General features: G+C 38.1%; 1 protein-coding gene across 2 annotated transcripts in view; it reads right to left on the reverse strand.

Moving 5' to 3' along the window:
* cdh4 (cadherin 4, type 1, R-cadherin (retinal)) overlaps positions 1–17,512 on the reverse strand; it is a 323,086-nt gene that overhangs the window by 27,835 nt on the left and 277,739 nt on the right. For both annotated transcript variants that reach the window (XM_088338690.1, XM_088338689.1), the window contains exons 8-9: positions 9,484–9,621; positions 220–405 (exon numbers count right to left, since the gene is read on the reverse strand). In XM_088338690.1, the coding sequence (XP_088194816.1) occupies positions 220–405; positions 9,484–9,621 (324 nt within the window). The remainder of the gene's footprint in view (positions 1–219; positions 406–9,483; positions 9,622–17,512) is intronic.

Genomic DNA, 17,512 nt, shown 5'->3' on the forward strand with positions numbered 1-17,512 from the left:
AAATCTTTGTTTGCAGGCTCTCAAGCTTGCACAACCCAAGAAAAATGAATGATACACTGCTTCCACAGATTGGGGTACACATTTTCTTCTATTTCTTTTATCATGTGGATATTTTAAATCATTGTTAAGGGATGAGCTTCTACACAAGTGGATACAATAATTTGTTATTACCCATTTATACAACAAAAGTTAAAAGACCAGAAACATTCCAAGACCCACCTTTATAACGGTCAGCATGCCCTCATTAGTGACGGGGTTAGTGCGGATGGTGAAATGCCCAGAGGGGTCCCCACTAACAATGCGGTACACAGCGTTCCAGTTGGGACTGTGGGGCTGATCCCGGTCCACCACCGTCAGGTTGGCAACCACCACGTTCACCTTGTTCTCTGGAACCTCCCCAGAAAACTGCGCAGCAGGACGAAAAACACCAAAGGTCATTTGTCGTTTTGTGCTCGTTCATCCATTTTTCATTTATTTCTGACATTTTCATTTTGGTTGAAATGAAAACCACAAAGCTATTGTCAAGGTTAAAACTTGAGGTTGTGTTTTTAAAATTAAGAAACTCTTTTGGGTAAAGAAAGATTCTTTCACACCCACAACGACATAATAGTGCTTCATCCATGCTGACACTTACATATTAATTAATTAAGATTCTTTCTTTACCCAAAAGAGTTTCTTTCTGAAAGAAACACACTCTGATTCTGAGGTTGAGTTGGGTAGCCCTTTCATCGGAGGCGCATCCAACCTGAGCTGTCCCTTAGATCTACTTCCAAGATTGGCTCAGAGAAGTATCACACACATCCGATAACTAGTTTCCCATTTATTCAAAACACATGCGTTAAACAACACATCTGATTGGCGTAACCAAGATCACATGATTACATGAAACGATATAATGCTGGCCGCTAGGTGTCACACTATCATAATAATGTTAAAAGAAAGTGAATGTATCTGGCCAGCTGCCCAACTGACCTTGGAGGACAAAGATAAGCCCCCCTTTTGAGAGAGGAGCTAATTATTTACGGTAAGCTTAAACAATGATGCAGTGTATTTCTAAGGAAGAACAGATAGGGAGAAGAGGTCAATTTTAGGGAGGTGAAAGAGCCAGGCGCCATCTCTGAAGAACTTCTTTTGATAAAAGACCGTGAGGCGCCATCTTTGTGTCTATATGGGAAAATGAACTACCTAAGCTAACACAATCACAACAAAAGACAAACAACACCTGGATATAATTTTTGGCTTTATTAAGGTACTTTCGAGGATAAAACCATACAAAGGCACATTGAAACTATAATCAAACTACAATTTTCCCACACTATCTTATTCCTGATATTTGTGTCTTGTTATTCAATTAAGGATTTCGGATAAACAATCTTGCTAGAATCGGGGTGGGCAAACCCTATGAAACGTGGGCCACATTAAGTTAAAAAAAAAAATCACAGGACAAAACTAAGATTAATTTGACTTTTTTTTTTATCTGCCAATCCATAATCTTGATCCGATACCTCGTCAAAACGGGAGAAATAAACCTTAAGTTGACCTATAAACTTTTTTCAATTTTGGGGGCATTTTTAGTTTTCCTTTTGTAATAATAAACATTCCATTCATGCAAAAAAAAAGGACAAAATGGAAACTTAATGTGGATCTTTTTCATTGTAAATATTCAATTTATCCAAAAAGATTTTTCATAAAATTTGATATTTACTGTAGGTGGTAGACACTCTGTCTCCTTTTGCAATCTCGAATCAAAAACCGCAAGATTTATGGACCAAAATAAAACCAAGAGCTGAAATGAGCAGTTCTATTAAGGACTTTTATTAAAATAAAACAAAATATGAAATAAACAGGATATTCTGCGCATGCCAACAGGAAAAAGTTCTTCCCAAACAAGCATCGACAAATTGGCTGAACATTGTATAGCAAAGAGGCATGGTTTGACAGGAATGACACTTAAGTGAAGCGGGATTTTTTTTAAGACAAAGTCCGGAGGTCCAACCTTCTCAACAGAACTGTGTTAAGACTAGATCGAACTGAATTTTGCAGGTGGTATTAGGAGAGACTCAAGATCTCAACAAAAAATCAAGTCAAGTCATGTTTATATGTATAGCTCTTAATCACAAAGAGTCTCAAGGGTTGCACAGACCACAGATTATTGCAAAACACAGACTATTATGACACAACAATGTTGAGAAAGTATTACCACTGAATGAATGGATACAATGAGACGTCCAGTGAATATAGCAAGAAGTAAATATTTTATTCAAATATATGCACACGCATAAGGTGCATTCATTACTGAAAAAATGAATAATGTGATGATGAAAATGCTATTTGAATGTTGGTCTTGAGCATAGTACACATTACTGCTTCATGAAAAACACGTTTTATTCTGGAAGAACACACACTAAGGGACACAGGGGACAAGAGTAGCACCAAATCCACCTTTTTTTAAAATTACCATCTTATTTATAGGTTAATGATATTCTTGGTCTGTGGAATGTGTCAAAGAGCCTGCCAGGACATATGTGGCCAATTGGGTGCAGTTTGCCAACCCCTGTGCTGGAAAGATTCCTCATCATAGAGCTTTTTGACATCTAGCCACACATTACCGGTTTACATTTGCAGATGATTTGAAGAGGTAAACATGTTTATATGATGTATCTGTAAACTCCTGTTCACTAATAGCTTATTTTTATGGGAGTGGCACCGAGTTACCTATCTGGTATTTCCCCTCAATCCCCAATTTGCGTTCCCTGCGGTGCGACCCGCCCGATAAACTCAGCGACTCGAATTAAAAATGCAGGGATCCTTGTCCGGCCTCTGTTTCATCACCGCCCTGAGCTTTTAGCGCAAACAACTAAAAACCTTTCGGAGCCAGTTTGGCCGTGCTGTCAGACAGCCAAATGGAAGCTTCTCTCTCAGAGGCATACACAAACATGCTGACTGAAAGTCCAAAATTGCCTCGCTCTCAAGAAAAAAAACGTCCGCTTAGGGGGATAAGTGTGGGGCTTGCAGTTTATTGTTACAAGGGACCCAAGTCCGCATTGCAAATAGAATAGAAAATCCAATTATGGCTAAGTAAGCACTTAGGCTACTCTGCGGTATACACAATAAAAAAAACGTACATTATTGGGTAAGCCCCTTAGTTGTGATATGACTTGAATCACCAGTTAAGGATCAAATTAAGAATATTAATGACATTGCATTACTTCATCCCTGTCAACCTCCACGGCTGCTTGACCGTACAAACTGTCGTATTTTCCCGGACAAAATACAAAATAATCTTACACCATTTTTTTTTCCCGGAATGATGCATGATGGGAAATCCCCAGGAGGCAGATGCATGCGCACAGTAGCATCGAACCGCTCGCTCCATTTGCAACGAAAAAAAAACGATACCGAGATAGAGGCTACCGCGGCGAAACTTGTTAGACTTGATTGATTTGCCGTTTCGTGATAGTCGGTGTTTACCAGATGTTACCCATAATTGACAAATTTGCGTTTTTCCGTACAGATTTTTTTGTACGTCGTACACGTCTTAAAACGCATAATAAACGTACTTTGTACGGCAAAAACGTACAGGTTGACAGATATGTTACTTCTCTTTGTTTAAATCTGCCGTATGAGGTCAGGGGAGTCATGTGAGTCTGTGCCTCATCTGTCATCATGGAACAATGACATATGAAACAAAAAAATAATAAAATGTTTATGTTTATTCCGTGTTGAAGTTCTTTCTCATTGAAATGTTTTGATTTTCTTTTTCAAGATTGCAGAATGTTCGCAATATATTGAGAATATCATCAATGCAATTAGTATGTAAGGTACTACTGTGCTGTAGAGTGCTGAAGTGTCTGCAGTTGCAGAGTGAGGCACGCAATTCTCTAGATTCTGTAAAGTAATCTATTTTTAGTTGTGTATTTCTCAGATTCCTGTGCTATGAAATCAACTTGTTTAACCTGTTTTTCTATTTCCAATATGCAAGTAGTCATCACACACACACACACATAATCACGTTTCAAAGATCCATATTTTCAGTCTAATTCCATGTTCCATTTTAATACGTTTTCAATGTTTTTCTATTGTATGTAATGTAATACGTATGCGTGACTCCGTCCATTCACTGCTCATGCGTGAACTCTCAATAAACACGCCTACTGACCTGGATGTTGTCAGTCCGGCCTGGGCGGCCAACCAAGATGGCGGCCGGGCCGGGCTCCTGCATTCGCGAAGTAGTTTTAAACTATATAAATGCCTCGACTTGTAAATTTTTACCAGCAATGAGTTTATATCTTTATCAACTCCGACAATTCTTGGCAGAGGGCAGTAGTGAGATCAAGGATACCCATTTGGTGCACACCTCAGCCCCAAACATTGACTTTTTCATGATTGAGTTGCCTTCACTGTCATTGCTAACAAAGATTAGACCTGGCACTCCAGGATAAACTCGGAATAAAGAATTTAACCCTCTAACGTTCCTGTAAAAATTGTCCAAAATTCCGATCCAAAACCTACATAAGGTAAATTTAGTGCTGTTCTTGAACCTTATGGAGATTGTGGACACTTTTGGTCAGTTCTGAAAGGTAATAAACTATAATTTGTTCCAAACTGAAATAATCACTGCAAGTGCTACTAACATTGAGCCATCTGAGTTGGAACACATAGAAATAGAAGGTTTTAATTCTTGGCTGCTTTTTTTCCCTTTTGCAATTAAATCACAATAGATTGAAGGTTTACCTGGTACCAAGTCAAAATTGATCACAACGTAAAAAAAAATAAACATTGTATTTTACACTTTTTTTCCAAGAGTAGATTTAGACGTTTCCAAAAGTAGCCATTTGGAAACGACCAGTTTACAGCACTAAAACCTTTTAGACATTTTGAAAAGAGTTCTAAATGTTTGACTTCTCTCTTGAGAAGTCAATCAATGATTGCAACCACATGCGCGTAATAATAATGCGTAAAATGAATAACAAGTGGCGTTACACACATTTATTTTGGGGTCTATGTATATCTGCGTATCGTTCTTTCCAGAATTTCATTGGCTAACAAATGTGTCAATCACTTGAATTGGTTATTACTGGCTAAATATATTTGGGGTTACAGGAGGTGATCTCTATTTTATCAATACAGAACTTTTTAGGCTAATGCGGGTTGTTGACAGTGAATAAAAAACCCTAAGATTGGTTGGTAGTAATGTCAATCAAAAAGTCAGAGGCCAACAGACAAATTGTAAATCATCTGATGAGTCTGTTTATTTTTAAAATGAGCGAAAATAATTGATTACAACAAGGATCGTCAAAGAATGCAGGAATGCTTTTAGGCAGATTTATTTATATATTTATCTGCAAAATCGTGTGTTTCAGAGCAAATATTTTACACGGTAAGATTCACTGGACGCTCCTGGATACAAGGCCATGTTTGCAGACAATCATCTCATTTGATGACTACCAGGGGATGTAAATGAGCTATGCAGGCTTAATAGGTTCAGAGTATCTTGTTTCAGACTGATTGTGATGAGTACATTTAAAAATGATGATGATATCTTGGATCGCGAGAGTTTAAGTTTGACGTATTTCAGTGACTGGTGACATCATGAAATCATGTTGTTGTCTATCAACAATTTGACTGTCAGACCGTTAAGAGGTTAAAGAGAAATTAAGATTACAAGGTAGTGCTGGTAGACTGATCTAAGTTATAACAATAGTGCAATGAAATTTAGCAGCAACATGTAATTTTGCATGAATTAATTTAAACTTTTGAAGTTATTCTTAATTACTTTACAGCGCATAACTATCGTCAACTCGTTTAACTGACATTGAAGTCTATGGACATCAAATGCGACATTCTGGAACTAGCATCAAACCATATCCTTCATTTTACTACATCTTACAGGCTAGCTGCTTTGCATTTCTGCCGCTTTTAAACCCATATCAAAGAGAACAGCAGCAGAGGGAAGCGAGGATAAAATAATAAAAAAAAATCGCCCTGATCTTCGTTCAGGTTTTGACTGAAGGCTTTGAAGATGAATCACAAATCGAGCTAGTTGTGGAGCTGCATTGATGAGAACGACACGCTGTCCATGTTGTAGTAACACCGACTAGTCAGGTAAAAGCACTCATCCACATCCAAAGTCACTTTCCATGCACTATTGGAGTCCATGCTATACATGTACTAGCTGTCGACCGGCTAAACTCGGGAGCTTTTATTGACGCGTGACGCTGCATTCGGCTTCTATGCTGATGATTGGCAGCAAGCTTTACAGGTGGTAGTGAAAGGAATTCAGGCTCTTTTTAGAAAAGAAACTCTTTCGGCTCGGCTCACTAAAAATACCTTTTTGTTTTTAAAGTTGGGGTGCATAGTTTGAGGTGTCACTAAAAAGTTAAAATATTTTCTCCATTAAGTATGTGTTAAAGAGAGAAAAATAGATCGAGAGGGAGAGAGATGAAGAGAGAGAGAGAGAGAGAGAGAGAGAGAGAGAGAGAGAGAGAGAGAGAGAGAGAGAGAGAGAGAGAGAGAGAGAGAGAGAGAGAGAGAGAGAGAGAGAGAGAGAGAGAGAGAGAGAAAAGAAACCTAGATATAGAAAGACAGCAAAAGAGAAAGAAAAAAATAGAGCAAGAGAGAAAAAGAGAGACATAAACGGAGGGAGGAATGGAGAGTGAAAGAGAGAAAGCAAAGGAGAGGTAAAGAGAAAGAAAGAGAGATAAAGAGAGAAAGAAACAGAGAGATAGAAAGACTAAGGAAGAGAGGGAGACAGAGAGCGAGAAACAGAGAAAAAAGAGAAATGACAGATAAAGAGTCAAAAAGGAGACAAAAAGAGACGGAAAAAGAGAAAGAGAAAAAGAGAGATCAAAAAAGAGAGAGAAGAGAGGGAAGCAATAAAAAGATAGAAAGACAGACAGAGTGATAGAGAGAAAAATAGTGCAACTGAGAGAGACATAAAGAGAAAGAGATAGATTGCGTTTTAAAGGGAACCGGCTCTCGTCAATCAGCTGAAAGAGCCCGCCTTATGAGCCGTTTCCTTCGCAAACGAGCCATCACAAGCAGATGGAGGACAGCACTTTGTTGAGTTTTTGGCGCTCACATCTGGGGAGTTCTTATCAGAGCGTACGGCTGGAAGTGTCCTGGCGTGCCGGGGACGCCAGCCAAGCCGAGGGGACCGGCATCACCGTGTCTGATGCTGACACGGCTTAAACTGCCCGTGGCTTCTCATGCGCACACCCGCTATATCGCTTTAGACTCTCGCTATGTGGAATGCTGTCTGAATGTGTACGATGAAAGATAGGGGGATGAATACTTTGTCGGTGGATAAAACATTCACATTAATCCCCAGATGAGATGGGCGTCAAATTCTTTTCTTTCTCAAAAACATAAAAACACACATAGATTTTATGATACAGTGTTTCTTCACCATATCTCTGTTAGACTTGTGCGTCCTCAATGCATTGCGATAGACCTCTATCAACTTCTCGCTTCGGTTATCGCTGGTTCACTCCTTGGTGGATTTTAAGTTAAATTGTCTTTATTTTCATATATATTGTTGCATTGTGTTCTGTTAGACAGAACATTGCGGGGACAGATTAAGGAGAGCGCTCTGTTAGGTGGGTGTGACTTTGTAGGCGTGACTCTGATAGGCTGCTGTAAGCTGTCAATCAAACAAAGGGCGGAAGTGACTGAGCAGCAGCATATAACTAGATAGCTTTTAGCAGTTGTTATATTAAAAAGGAATTCAATTCAATTGGACCCAAACGAAAGACAGAAGAGCGCAACAAATTGTGATCAACTCCGGGTGCGACTCTGGCTATTTTGACTTACTGCTAACAGCAAGGCTAACAATTCTCTGAAGCAACCGCTGCGGACCCTGTATCTTGCCAACGCTAGGTCAATTAGCCATTAAACTGATGATTTGGAGGAACAACTTGTGGGAAACCGCTACATTCAGTTCGGTTTTATTTTAATTATCGCGAAGAACCCTGTATTCTGGGACACCTGATGCTACCGATGCTAGCCGGCCGTTCTCTAAATTGCTTTCTAACACTGAAAAGTGAATTTTGTTTTAGTTTTGTCTAATGAAAATAAAACAATTTATTTAACTGCAATTGTGTGTTGTGTGTTATCATTTTTTAGAACTTTAGTTCTTATTTTATGATGTCATCTTGAAGTTTGACCTTTCAGGCTTTTATGAAGGTGCAAGCCTACATCTTGGATTTTCACTTTTCACATTCAGTTCTGGTCCCCATTAACCGCGAAAACCGAGGGATGTCTGTTGTTGTGCACATTTTTGTGTACATTGTGGAATTTTAACGTCACTTTAAGAGCATCAAATCACTCAAACCAATCAGAAACTACCTTCGGCTTCCTGGGTGCTGATCAGGGCTACCCGGATTTTCATTATTTATATTAGAAGGGCGAAGCAGGAGCAAAGTTATTATGCACCTATATATTGTTTCTGCATTAAACTTTTGACATTAGATAAAGGATGATGCCGTTCATGTCACTCACCAAATTCAACTAAGGCCTGTGCTTGTTTCCTTGTTTTATCCCAAAAGTGAGGTCCGTGTCTGCCGTGTCCAATGTGTTTACAAGATATTCGTACGCGGGCGGCATTAGCTCAGGAGGTAGAGCGCTCGTCAGGGGATCAAGAGGTTCGAATCCCGGCTCCTCCGTGTTACATGTCGAAGTGTCCTTGGGTAAGACACTGAACCTCAAATGCCCCCAATAAGGAGGATGGCGCCTTGCATAGCTGCACAGCAGCTATTGGTGTGTGAGTGTGTGTGAATGGATAAATGTGAAGCACATTGTAAAGCGCTTTGGGAAGTCTTCATTGACTTGAAAACCGCTATATAAATGAAGATCATTTCATTAATCAGCATTAGCTCCACCAGTATGAGCATGCAAACTTCTACAGGCAAAAAAACAATGTTGTAAATATGGTTGTGTGTCTGTTAAAGTAACTTTAATTTTAAGGATTTAGTAAGTGCTAATGTATCATCAATAGTCTCTCGATTTCACACCTGTCGACCTCCACCTTATCAATGATGGAAAATCCTCCTTATTAGGCGATAATTACCTTGCAAACACAACTTATCACCTATCTATTCACAGCAAGACAGACTGTAGGATTTAGCGACAATATTGTCAACTGATGATGACGTTGTCGTCAGTGACAGAAAATTACAGCTGAAATGCGCTTTTTTTTAAATGTTCCCTAATAGAAATTGTTTTACGACGTACACATATTGAAATGATCCAAAAAAAAACGTATAAAGTACGGGGAACGCGCAAAGTTGACAAGTAGGCTATCTCCATCACTAAAACTTTAAACTATGGTTCTTACTATGTTAAAAAAAAATCACTTGATATGGGTCGTTATAGAACAGATTTACCTCGTAGACTGAGAGAATACTTTACAGAATGACATTGAATTATTTTCATTGTCAAAAACTGCAAACAAATAAATAATGAAATGACAAGTTTTAGACTCACCGTCCTAACTGTCAGTTCCGGGGGATTGTCGTTGATGTCCGTGATAGAGATCAATGCCGTGGCTGTGTTGGACAAGCCAAAGTTTAGGTTTCCCTCCATGTCAGTGGCCTGGACGATTATTGTGTACTGGGAAACTTTCTGCGGAAACAAAATGAACAGTGAAGCATTAAAAAACTGGGACCAGCATGAGCACATCTTTGAAATAGTTTAAAGGTTCGCTAGCTAAAATAACAGCATAACTGAGATTTTCACCAGGCTACCCGACTACCCAGGCATCTAATATTTCCAGCTTCCTACAGTAGGTTGGCTAACTCATCAGCTAGCTACATCGCTCAGATTGGAAAGCTAGTTTGCTGATACAGTTATATATCCAGGTAGCTAGGTTAGCTCATTTTAAATCTCAGATGCCTAGCTATCCGACAAATTAGCTACCCTAGCTATAGATAGATAGATTTTAAAGATATGTTATCATTGGGAAATTGCAACTTATACACGTATACCCGACTTTCAATGAAACCCTCTCAAAGCTTTATGTTTTTTTTAAAGAAGTAGAATAAAATATCAAATTGAACACCCTTTAATTGTCAATGTATTTTCATAAATGTTTTGTGACTAAATCAAGGAGAGGTTTACTTTACACTAATAGTGATTCAATGAGATTTGTATTTGCTCTTTTTTTAATCAGTAAAATCTATTTATATAATGTTCAAGTTGTGGAAAGTGTCAATACTGTTAAGGGGGCAAGGCTACGATAAGCTTCGATTTGTCTATCAGCATTTTTCCTGTTTTCATTTTCACAGTTTTGCAATCGTGTGCTCTGAATTGATTACATCTTTCTGAAAACAAAGAGAGAAGAAAATAAAAATAAAATGTCTACCAAAAAGAAACCCACAATATCCTGGTTTCCAAGATTTCAAAGGAAGCCAGCAAGTTTGGGCTGGCTGGAAAGCTGAGATTTTAAAGATACTGTACATTACTAAGATAGATATTTACCCAGGAAGCGATTTCAAAGGTAGCTAGCTAAGATAGCTAATTAATTACATAGCTAGAACCTTGCTAGCCTTAGAGCAGGGGTTTCCAACATGGTGACGCGGGTAACACGGTACCCCTATAAAAAGCTGAGGTACCCACAGACCTGTTCTAAAAATGGCTTACTAGTGCTGGGTCATAGTGATTTTCTAGTAAAATTATTATTAATAGGTTGACCGAGTCAATTCAACCGTAGTTCCAATAATCAACCTAGCAATAACAGAGTAACCTTATAGTAGTTACATGATAAGCTTTTATTTTACGAATCCATATTGAGCCTTTGCGTGAATTCGTCACATAAAGTAGCTCTCGGCTAGCAAAAGGTTGGAGACATCTGCCTTAAAGGTAAATTCTAAGCTAGATCGATAGGTTGCAAGGTAGGTAAATAGGTTGTTTGGTAAGTAGGAGGTAGGTACACATTATTGTATTTATTACACATGTACACAGAATGATAATGTCTATACATTGGACCCACAGTTTTCATGAAATATGAATATGTATTAATGAGTTGGAGTATTATGAAATATTGATACTGCACAACAGTGGAAAAACGCTTGTGTAGCATGGAAAAGCCAGAAGTAGGATCACATAATGTACAAAATATATGGATATCTGATAGTAGATAATTAATCATAGCTATATGAGTACAGTACTGTACAGTAGTGCAAAATTGAGCTTCGGAAATAAATGCGCAATATGAGTCAGGTATGTTTACTATAAAATACAGCAGAGTGCAACGGCACAGAAGAAGAAGAAGAGGTAGGTATAAAGGTGGCGATGTTCTATAAGACTGCAAGTAGTGCAATGAAAATTTGATGTGCAGATTTGAAAATTCTAGTCATAACCTAGATGGTTAGCTAACTTGATAACCAGCTAGTGTTTCAATAATAATAAAAAAACGTTAACAGATAATGTGTCAATATGTCCAACTGCTTTTTTCTCATTAAGTTCATGTCCCAGTGCAGAGTTTATCAGAATGTAGTATGCATTATTCAAACATTGCGGCATTCACTGCTACATTTGTGTACACAGATGCTAAGTGTCTTCTTTGCAAGTCCAATCAAGCAGTCATCCCAGGAGTCGGAGTGCAGGGAAGGACTTGAACGCAACGGACGTCAAGGACGGGTCAGTGAAAGCATCACAAACAGCTTCGTTGAACATGTGCAGTCCATCTCATTGACAATCTCTATTACTGCTTCATTCACCCTGACGTTTTTCTCTTTTTCATTATGAGCTTTGCTAATGTCAAGGACTGCCATATATATATATATATATATATATATATATATATATATATATATATATATATATATATATATATATATATATATATATATATATATATATATATATATATATATATATTGTGAAAATTCAAAATTATTGACAGAGCCATAAGAGAAACAAAACCCTTATCTTATCTCTAATCTTTCAACCATAACACCCTAACTCTGGGCTCAGGAAGCCTTAGTCCTCAAAGAGTCATGGAAGTAGAATATTTTACTTCATTTAAAAAAATATATATTTTTCTCTGGAAAGCCTAAGCATATATTTCATAACAAAAACAAGCACCAATACCGCTCTTCAGACAAAAGCTACTTCGTATGTTATTTCACAGTATGACATTTGATGAATTAATAACATTTATGAAAGAATAACAAAGCCAGAGCCTGTCTCCTATAGCAACATCAATATACCACTTAAAATGTATCCCCTTCCCGCAATTAATCAAAGAGTCATTTTGACCACTTCTTGAACCTGTAGCCCTCTGGTAGACACATTGCACAGATCCCTCAAAAAAGGACAAAAAGACTCATTGACAGCTTCTTCCCCAGGGCCATCACCACCCTAAATGAGCGTACAGAACTGTGAAAACATATCTTGCCACTTATTTTGGGTGTTTTTCTTTCTTTGTTTTTACTAAAAGAAACTGTGAAAATACATATTATTGCACGAAACTGAAAATATACCCCTTATAAAATTATATTGTCTTTTTTTTAAATTTCTGCTGCTGAATGTTATTGCACTTCTCTTCATTGCACTGTTGTTATGACGCAATTTTCTTTTTCATTGCATTTGTATCAAAACTCAGTCCAGTTTTCCGAGCACTACGTTGTAATTATTTATTTTCCATACTAACCCTGACAGTCTTTTATCTTTATTCTCTTCAAAGCCCTATTTACGGTGACCTTGGAGTGCCATGTCTAATCTCATTACATACAATGTTTCACAGCTTTTATATTAATGACAATAAAAACAATTCTATTCAAGGATACCAACGTATTTATTTTTGGCGCATACGGCGCTGGGTGAAAGAGAGAAGGGAGTGCATGCGCAATTTGTGCATAGCTTGGCCCATCCCTACCACTCACCTAATCAAATTTTCCGAGTGTTTTGCTGGTACTTTTGAACATTTACAGTTTCTTCTGTGGGTTTTCATCATCAAGTGTCTCAACAGTGAACATACTTTGGTTAGTAAAATTATGTATAAAGGATTACTTAGCCAAAACAAAATTTGTTTGTGTAACACCCAGACAGTAAACTGTATTTAAGACCATGTGCTATATATACTATAAATACCAAATCTATTATGATCTAGCTGTTGCTTTGCATGTATTCAAGTAAACTGCACATTGCAAAATTGGTACGACAACAGGAACATTTACATGGGCTGTATTCTATCTCAGATCCAGGTTTACTCGGGAAAAGAGCCTTATCTGGGTCATGAGCCATACGTTGCTGACCCTGGCCCTAATCCTTAACACTCAAACCAGATAACTCCAACACTATATCTAACCCCATCTCTAAATTCCGTAAAACTATAACCTAGGGGTAGCCATCGTGATGCACACGGGCACCAGGGTGCTCCCTAAGGATAGTTGGGTCATTGTGATTTTCTTGTAAATTATCTTTTAGCGCTTGATTGAGTCTACTTAACCCTACTTTTAATAATTAACCTGGTTTGGTAACTTCATAGTTCAGATTCAGATTCAGATTCAGATTCAGATCTACTTTATTGTCATTCTAGTACACGTGTATACAGAACGAAATGTCGATGCATCTGACCCCCACAGTTTCCTTGAATGTACAGATATAAATAATGTTGTATTGTATTTTGGCTACGTATAGTATTTTACCATAGTGCCGATAGTGCAAGAAGAGTAGCTAACCAGATGTGCAAAATGGGCAGTCAGGTTAACAAGTCAGGTACACAGTAACATTAACACTGTAACAATAACGCTGTAATTACAATAGTGCAGAGAGCAATGTGCAAGGAGTGGCAAGCTATAAAAAAAACTGCCAGTAGTGCAAAAAGTCAGATTAGCAGCCGTTTAGATTTAAGTTAACTATATGTTAGATTGACCATTTAACAGTCTAATGGCCAGGGGGACTAGACTATTGCGGAGCCTGGTGGTCCTGCACCGCACACTGCAGTACCTCTTCCCAGAGGCTAGCAGAGTGAACAGTCCATGATGGGGGTGAGAGGGGTCCCCGGTAATGTTTTTAGCATGGGATAGGCAGTGCTTCTGGCCAATGTCCTGAATGGAGGGAAGTGTAGTCCCGATTATTTTCTCTGCTGTCCTCGTTATCCTCCTCACACTACCCCAGTCGGTAGCGCTGCAGCCTCCACACCACACAGAGATACAGCTGGTCAGGATACTCTCTATGGTGCCCCTGTAGAATGTAATGAGGGAGGGTGGGGGCAGGTGGGCTCTCCTCATCCTCCGCAGGAAGTACAGGCGCTGCTGTGCCCTCTTAACCAGTGATGCAGTGTTCACGGACCAGGTGAGTTTGTTTGTAAGTCCTAACATGCTCAGTTTTTTTTTACAAATGCATATCAAAGTGAGTTCTGACTAGAAACAAAAATTACCTGTCTGCTTGGAAAAGGTTGGAGACCCCTGCTCTGACCTCTAAAGCCTAACCCTGAACCCTAACCCCAACCCTAAATCTAATTAGTTTCACAAAACTAATTGGGTAATTTAAAAAAATTAATAAAATTAACAATCTATTAGTCTGGCACTCGGCGCGTAGCCATTTTTTTTTGACACTCCATCCACTTGACTTTGACACACCCCTTGTGCTAGATGAACTGTTGTTACAAGGCCAGCCAGCAGGGGGCATTCTTATACAATCAAATAGGATTCTTCCTCGCACCTGCAGGCTTTTTATCCCTCATCCGAGCCTCGTCGGGTGTTAGGGCCTTTTGGAGTGCATGCATGCATATCGCCTAATGGCGCGTCGTGATGGAACAGGTGGGGAAACGCTCGCATCCGCACGTGCAACACCAAGTGCTCTCCGGGGCCCACAAGGGGCCAAACAAGCTATGAGAGGATCGTTAATGAGTCCTGTAGAAACACTGAGCAGGTCCATTAGAGTCCGGCGACCATTTCTCGCCACCAGATAAAATGGATTTTTAGACCTCGTGAGAGTTTTCCACAGTTCAGTTTTCTGCTTAAGTGCATTTTCCATCATATGTACGGATATATTTTCTTTGTGTGTACACTGTACAGTAATATCTCGTTTTTCGCAGTGATTAGTTCTAACAACGTCCCGCTATAATCAAAACCCAATAAGTAAAAATCTTTCCTTAATTCTTGAATTATTTTTATGTAACTTAAGACATAACCTAATTTACAGGCTCAGCAAATAAAAATAGCGTACTACACATTATAAATGTTTTTTTTATTTCTACAAATAAAAATTAATCTTTTTGTTTTAATGCACTGCTACATGGATTAAGGCCACACTTTGACGCTACCATGTGGCCATCATGGAAAACGGCATTTATATTCCACACTACTGAAACCATATATTTCAAAACTTTTTGAAAAAGCACCACGGAGCCAATAGGCAGCGCCAAAGACCTGCATGCGGCTCCAGAGCAAGTTTATCAGGTAGAGAGTCCAATTTTTTGGCGCTAGAAAGCCTCTTCTTCTGTTCATCCAATCAGAAAACAGAACAAAATGTACGGTGGAAATCGTTGCAGTACCAAAACCGCGGTAAGTAATTTGGGATACAGAAAAGGATTACTGTAATGGGGATAATATTTATTAAAGGGACACAGTGTAATCTTCTACCACTAGGAGCTTCTGTATTGTGCCGTGCAACCAAAAAAATGAGTGCACAACATAAACAATTTTTCTTTTACTTTTTTTCTAGTTTTTTAATTTTTGCCTAGCCTTTCACATTGTTTTGGGATTCATGAGGTACCTTTAGCAGCAAGATGGCGGATGTTCACGTCAGCCACTATGAGGTCATCCACATGCAATGGAAATTAAATAAAGTTTTTTAAACTTATGAGTATTTTTTTAAAAATGACATTAATTTGATAGTTCGTTTATCTTTGCTTATTATTCAAGTCCATATTGTGTTTATTTATTGGATGAGGACAATTTCAATGGCAATTTATTTTAATGACAATAAAGACAATCTCAAATCTTTTTTTACCACTAGGAGAAACCAAACAATACACAATGCCCCTGTAACAATACACTGGGTCTAAGTCAGGGTTCGCCAACCTTTTTGAGGTTGAATGCTACTTTTTCAGTACTAATTTGTGCAGTATTACTATTATCATTACCAGGTTATAGTTATTAGAGGTTGAAATAGGCTAAGTCAACCACTAAAAATATTATATTAAATATTATATCAATTTCCAATCGTGGAACGGCTCGACTGAAATGAACTTTATTTAAGGTGTTGGTGGTTTTCAGTGGCTGATACTAGCATCGGGTGCCCTCTAATGGCCACATTACAGTCAGGAATGGACATATCTGAACTCTAGGCAGTTTTAAGAAAAAATAAAATGCTGGGGATTTCTTTCAAACGATCAGTCTTTTTTGTTGAGGACATCTTTACGGTACCAGTGGTGTCACCGTATGGAATTAATGACTATTCAAATGGGGATGAAGAGTAAGTAAGTTTTATTTGACATCCTTATTTTTCATAATTATTACGTGATCATAAGAGCTCCACCATGTTTGTACACATAATTGCTGTGCAAGGATCATAAAATAATTAGTCAGTTTTTCTTATTATAGAAATAACGGAGTCACAAATAACTGAAAAAATAAGTTATTGTCACTGTTATTTTAAACCAAAAAATAGTTTCAAAAATATTAATATATAACCGAAATAATATACCACATGTGTCATACCCGCCACATCATTTTATGTGGCCCGTGAGACAATTTTGAGAAGCATAACAGAAAAATGAGCTTCATCACATTAAACAATGTCTTGCAGTTTTAAACGTCTCCACTGGATGTCTCTAAAACCAGGCACTACTTGCAAAGCGACAATTGTAGATGTATTTGCTGGCTACTTAACCAAATAACATTGAAAAAACTAAGGACTATGCTTGCTTCCTTGTTTTACTCCAAAAGTGAGCTCCAACGCCGTGTCCAATGTGTTTACAAGATGTGCTCGTACGCAAAACCATAGACTTACACACTGCATGGATGGATACAACTGTTGCAACGGCTATGGCTCAATTTTAGCATTTTTGCCATGGCGGCAGAAAATTAAATGAAATTTTCATGTGGAAATTAACTGGTAAATATTAGATATTCTCTAAGTAAGCAAGCGGGTGTTTATTATTCATGTCTGTACTACAAGTCCCATGTGTTTTATTTAAAATGAAAGACACGGACGCAATGTTTAAGGCAATACAAATATACAAAGTAATAAAAAACAGCACCCGGGTATCTTTACAGAAGTTTAGAGAAGCTTTAGCCCATTTGTATGATGGACATGGAATCTAACAGCAAAGTTCCCATATTCAGGTAAACATTTTCCTAATAAAATATAAGAAAAAGTAGTAGGAATTGTTGACTTGAAAAACTCGTGTGTGTTTGCTATTTTTGTCAATTTTCAGTCTGCAAGAGTTTCCCAAGTTAAATAAACCGTAGTGGAAATGGATTTAACTGTACAGTGTGCGTTTTTATTCACAAATGCATGACAAAAGAATAAATATTAGTGTAGAAAAAACAATATTGAG

The sequence above is a fragment of the Urocampus carinirostris genome, chromosome 6, assembly GCF_059441175.1.
Source record: "Urocampus carinirostris isolate Australia breed hairy pipefish chromosome 6, RoL_Ucar_1.0, whole genome shotgun sequence".
Taxonomy (NCBI): domain Eukaryota; kingdom Metazoa; phylum Chordata; class Actinopteri; order Syngnathiformes; family Syngnathidae; genus Urocampus; species Urocampus carinirostris.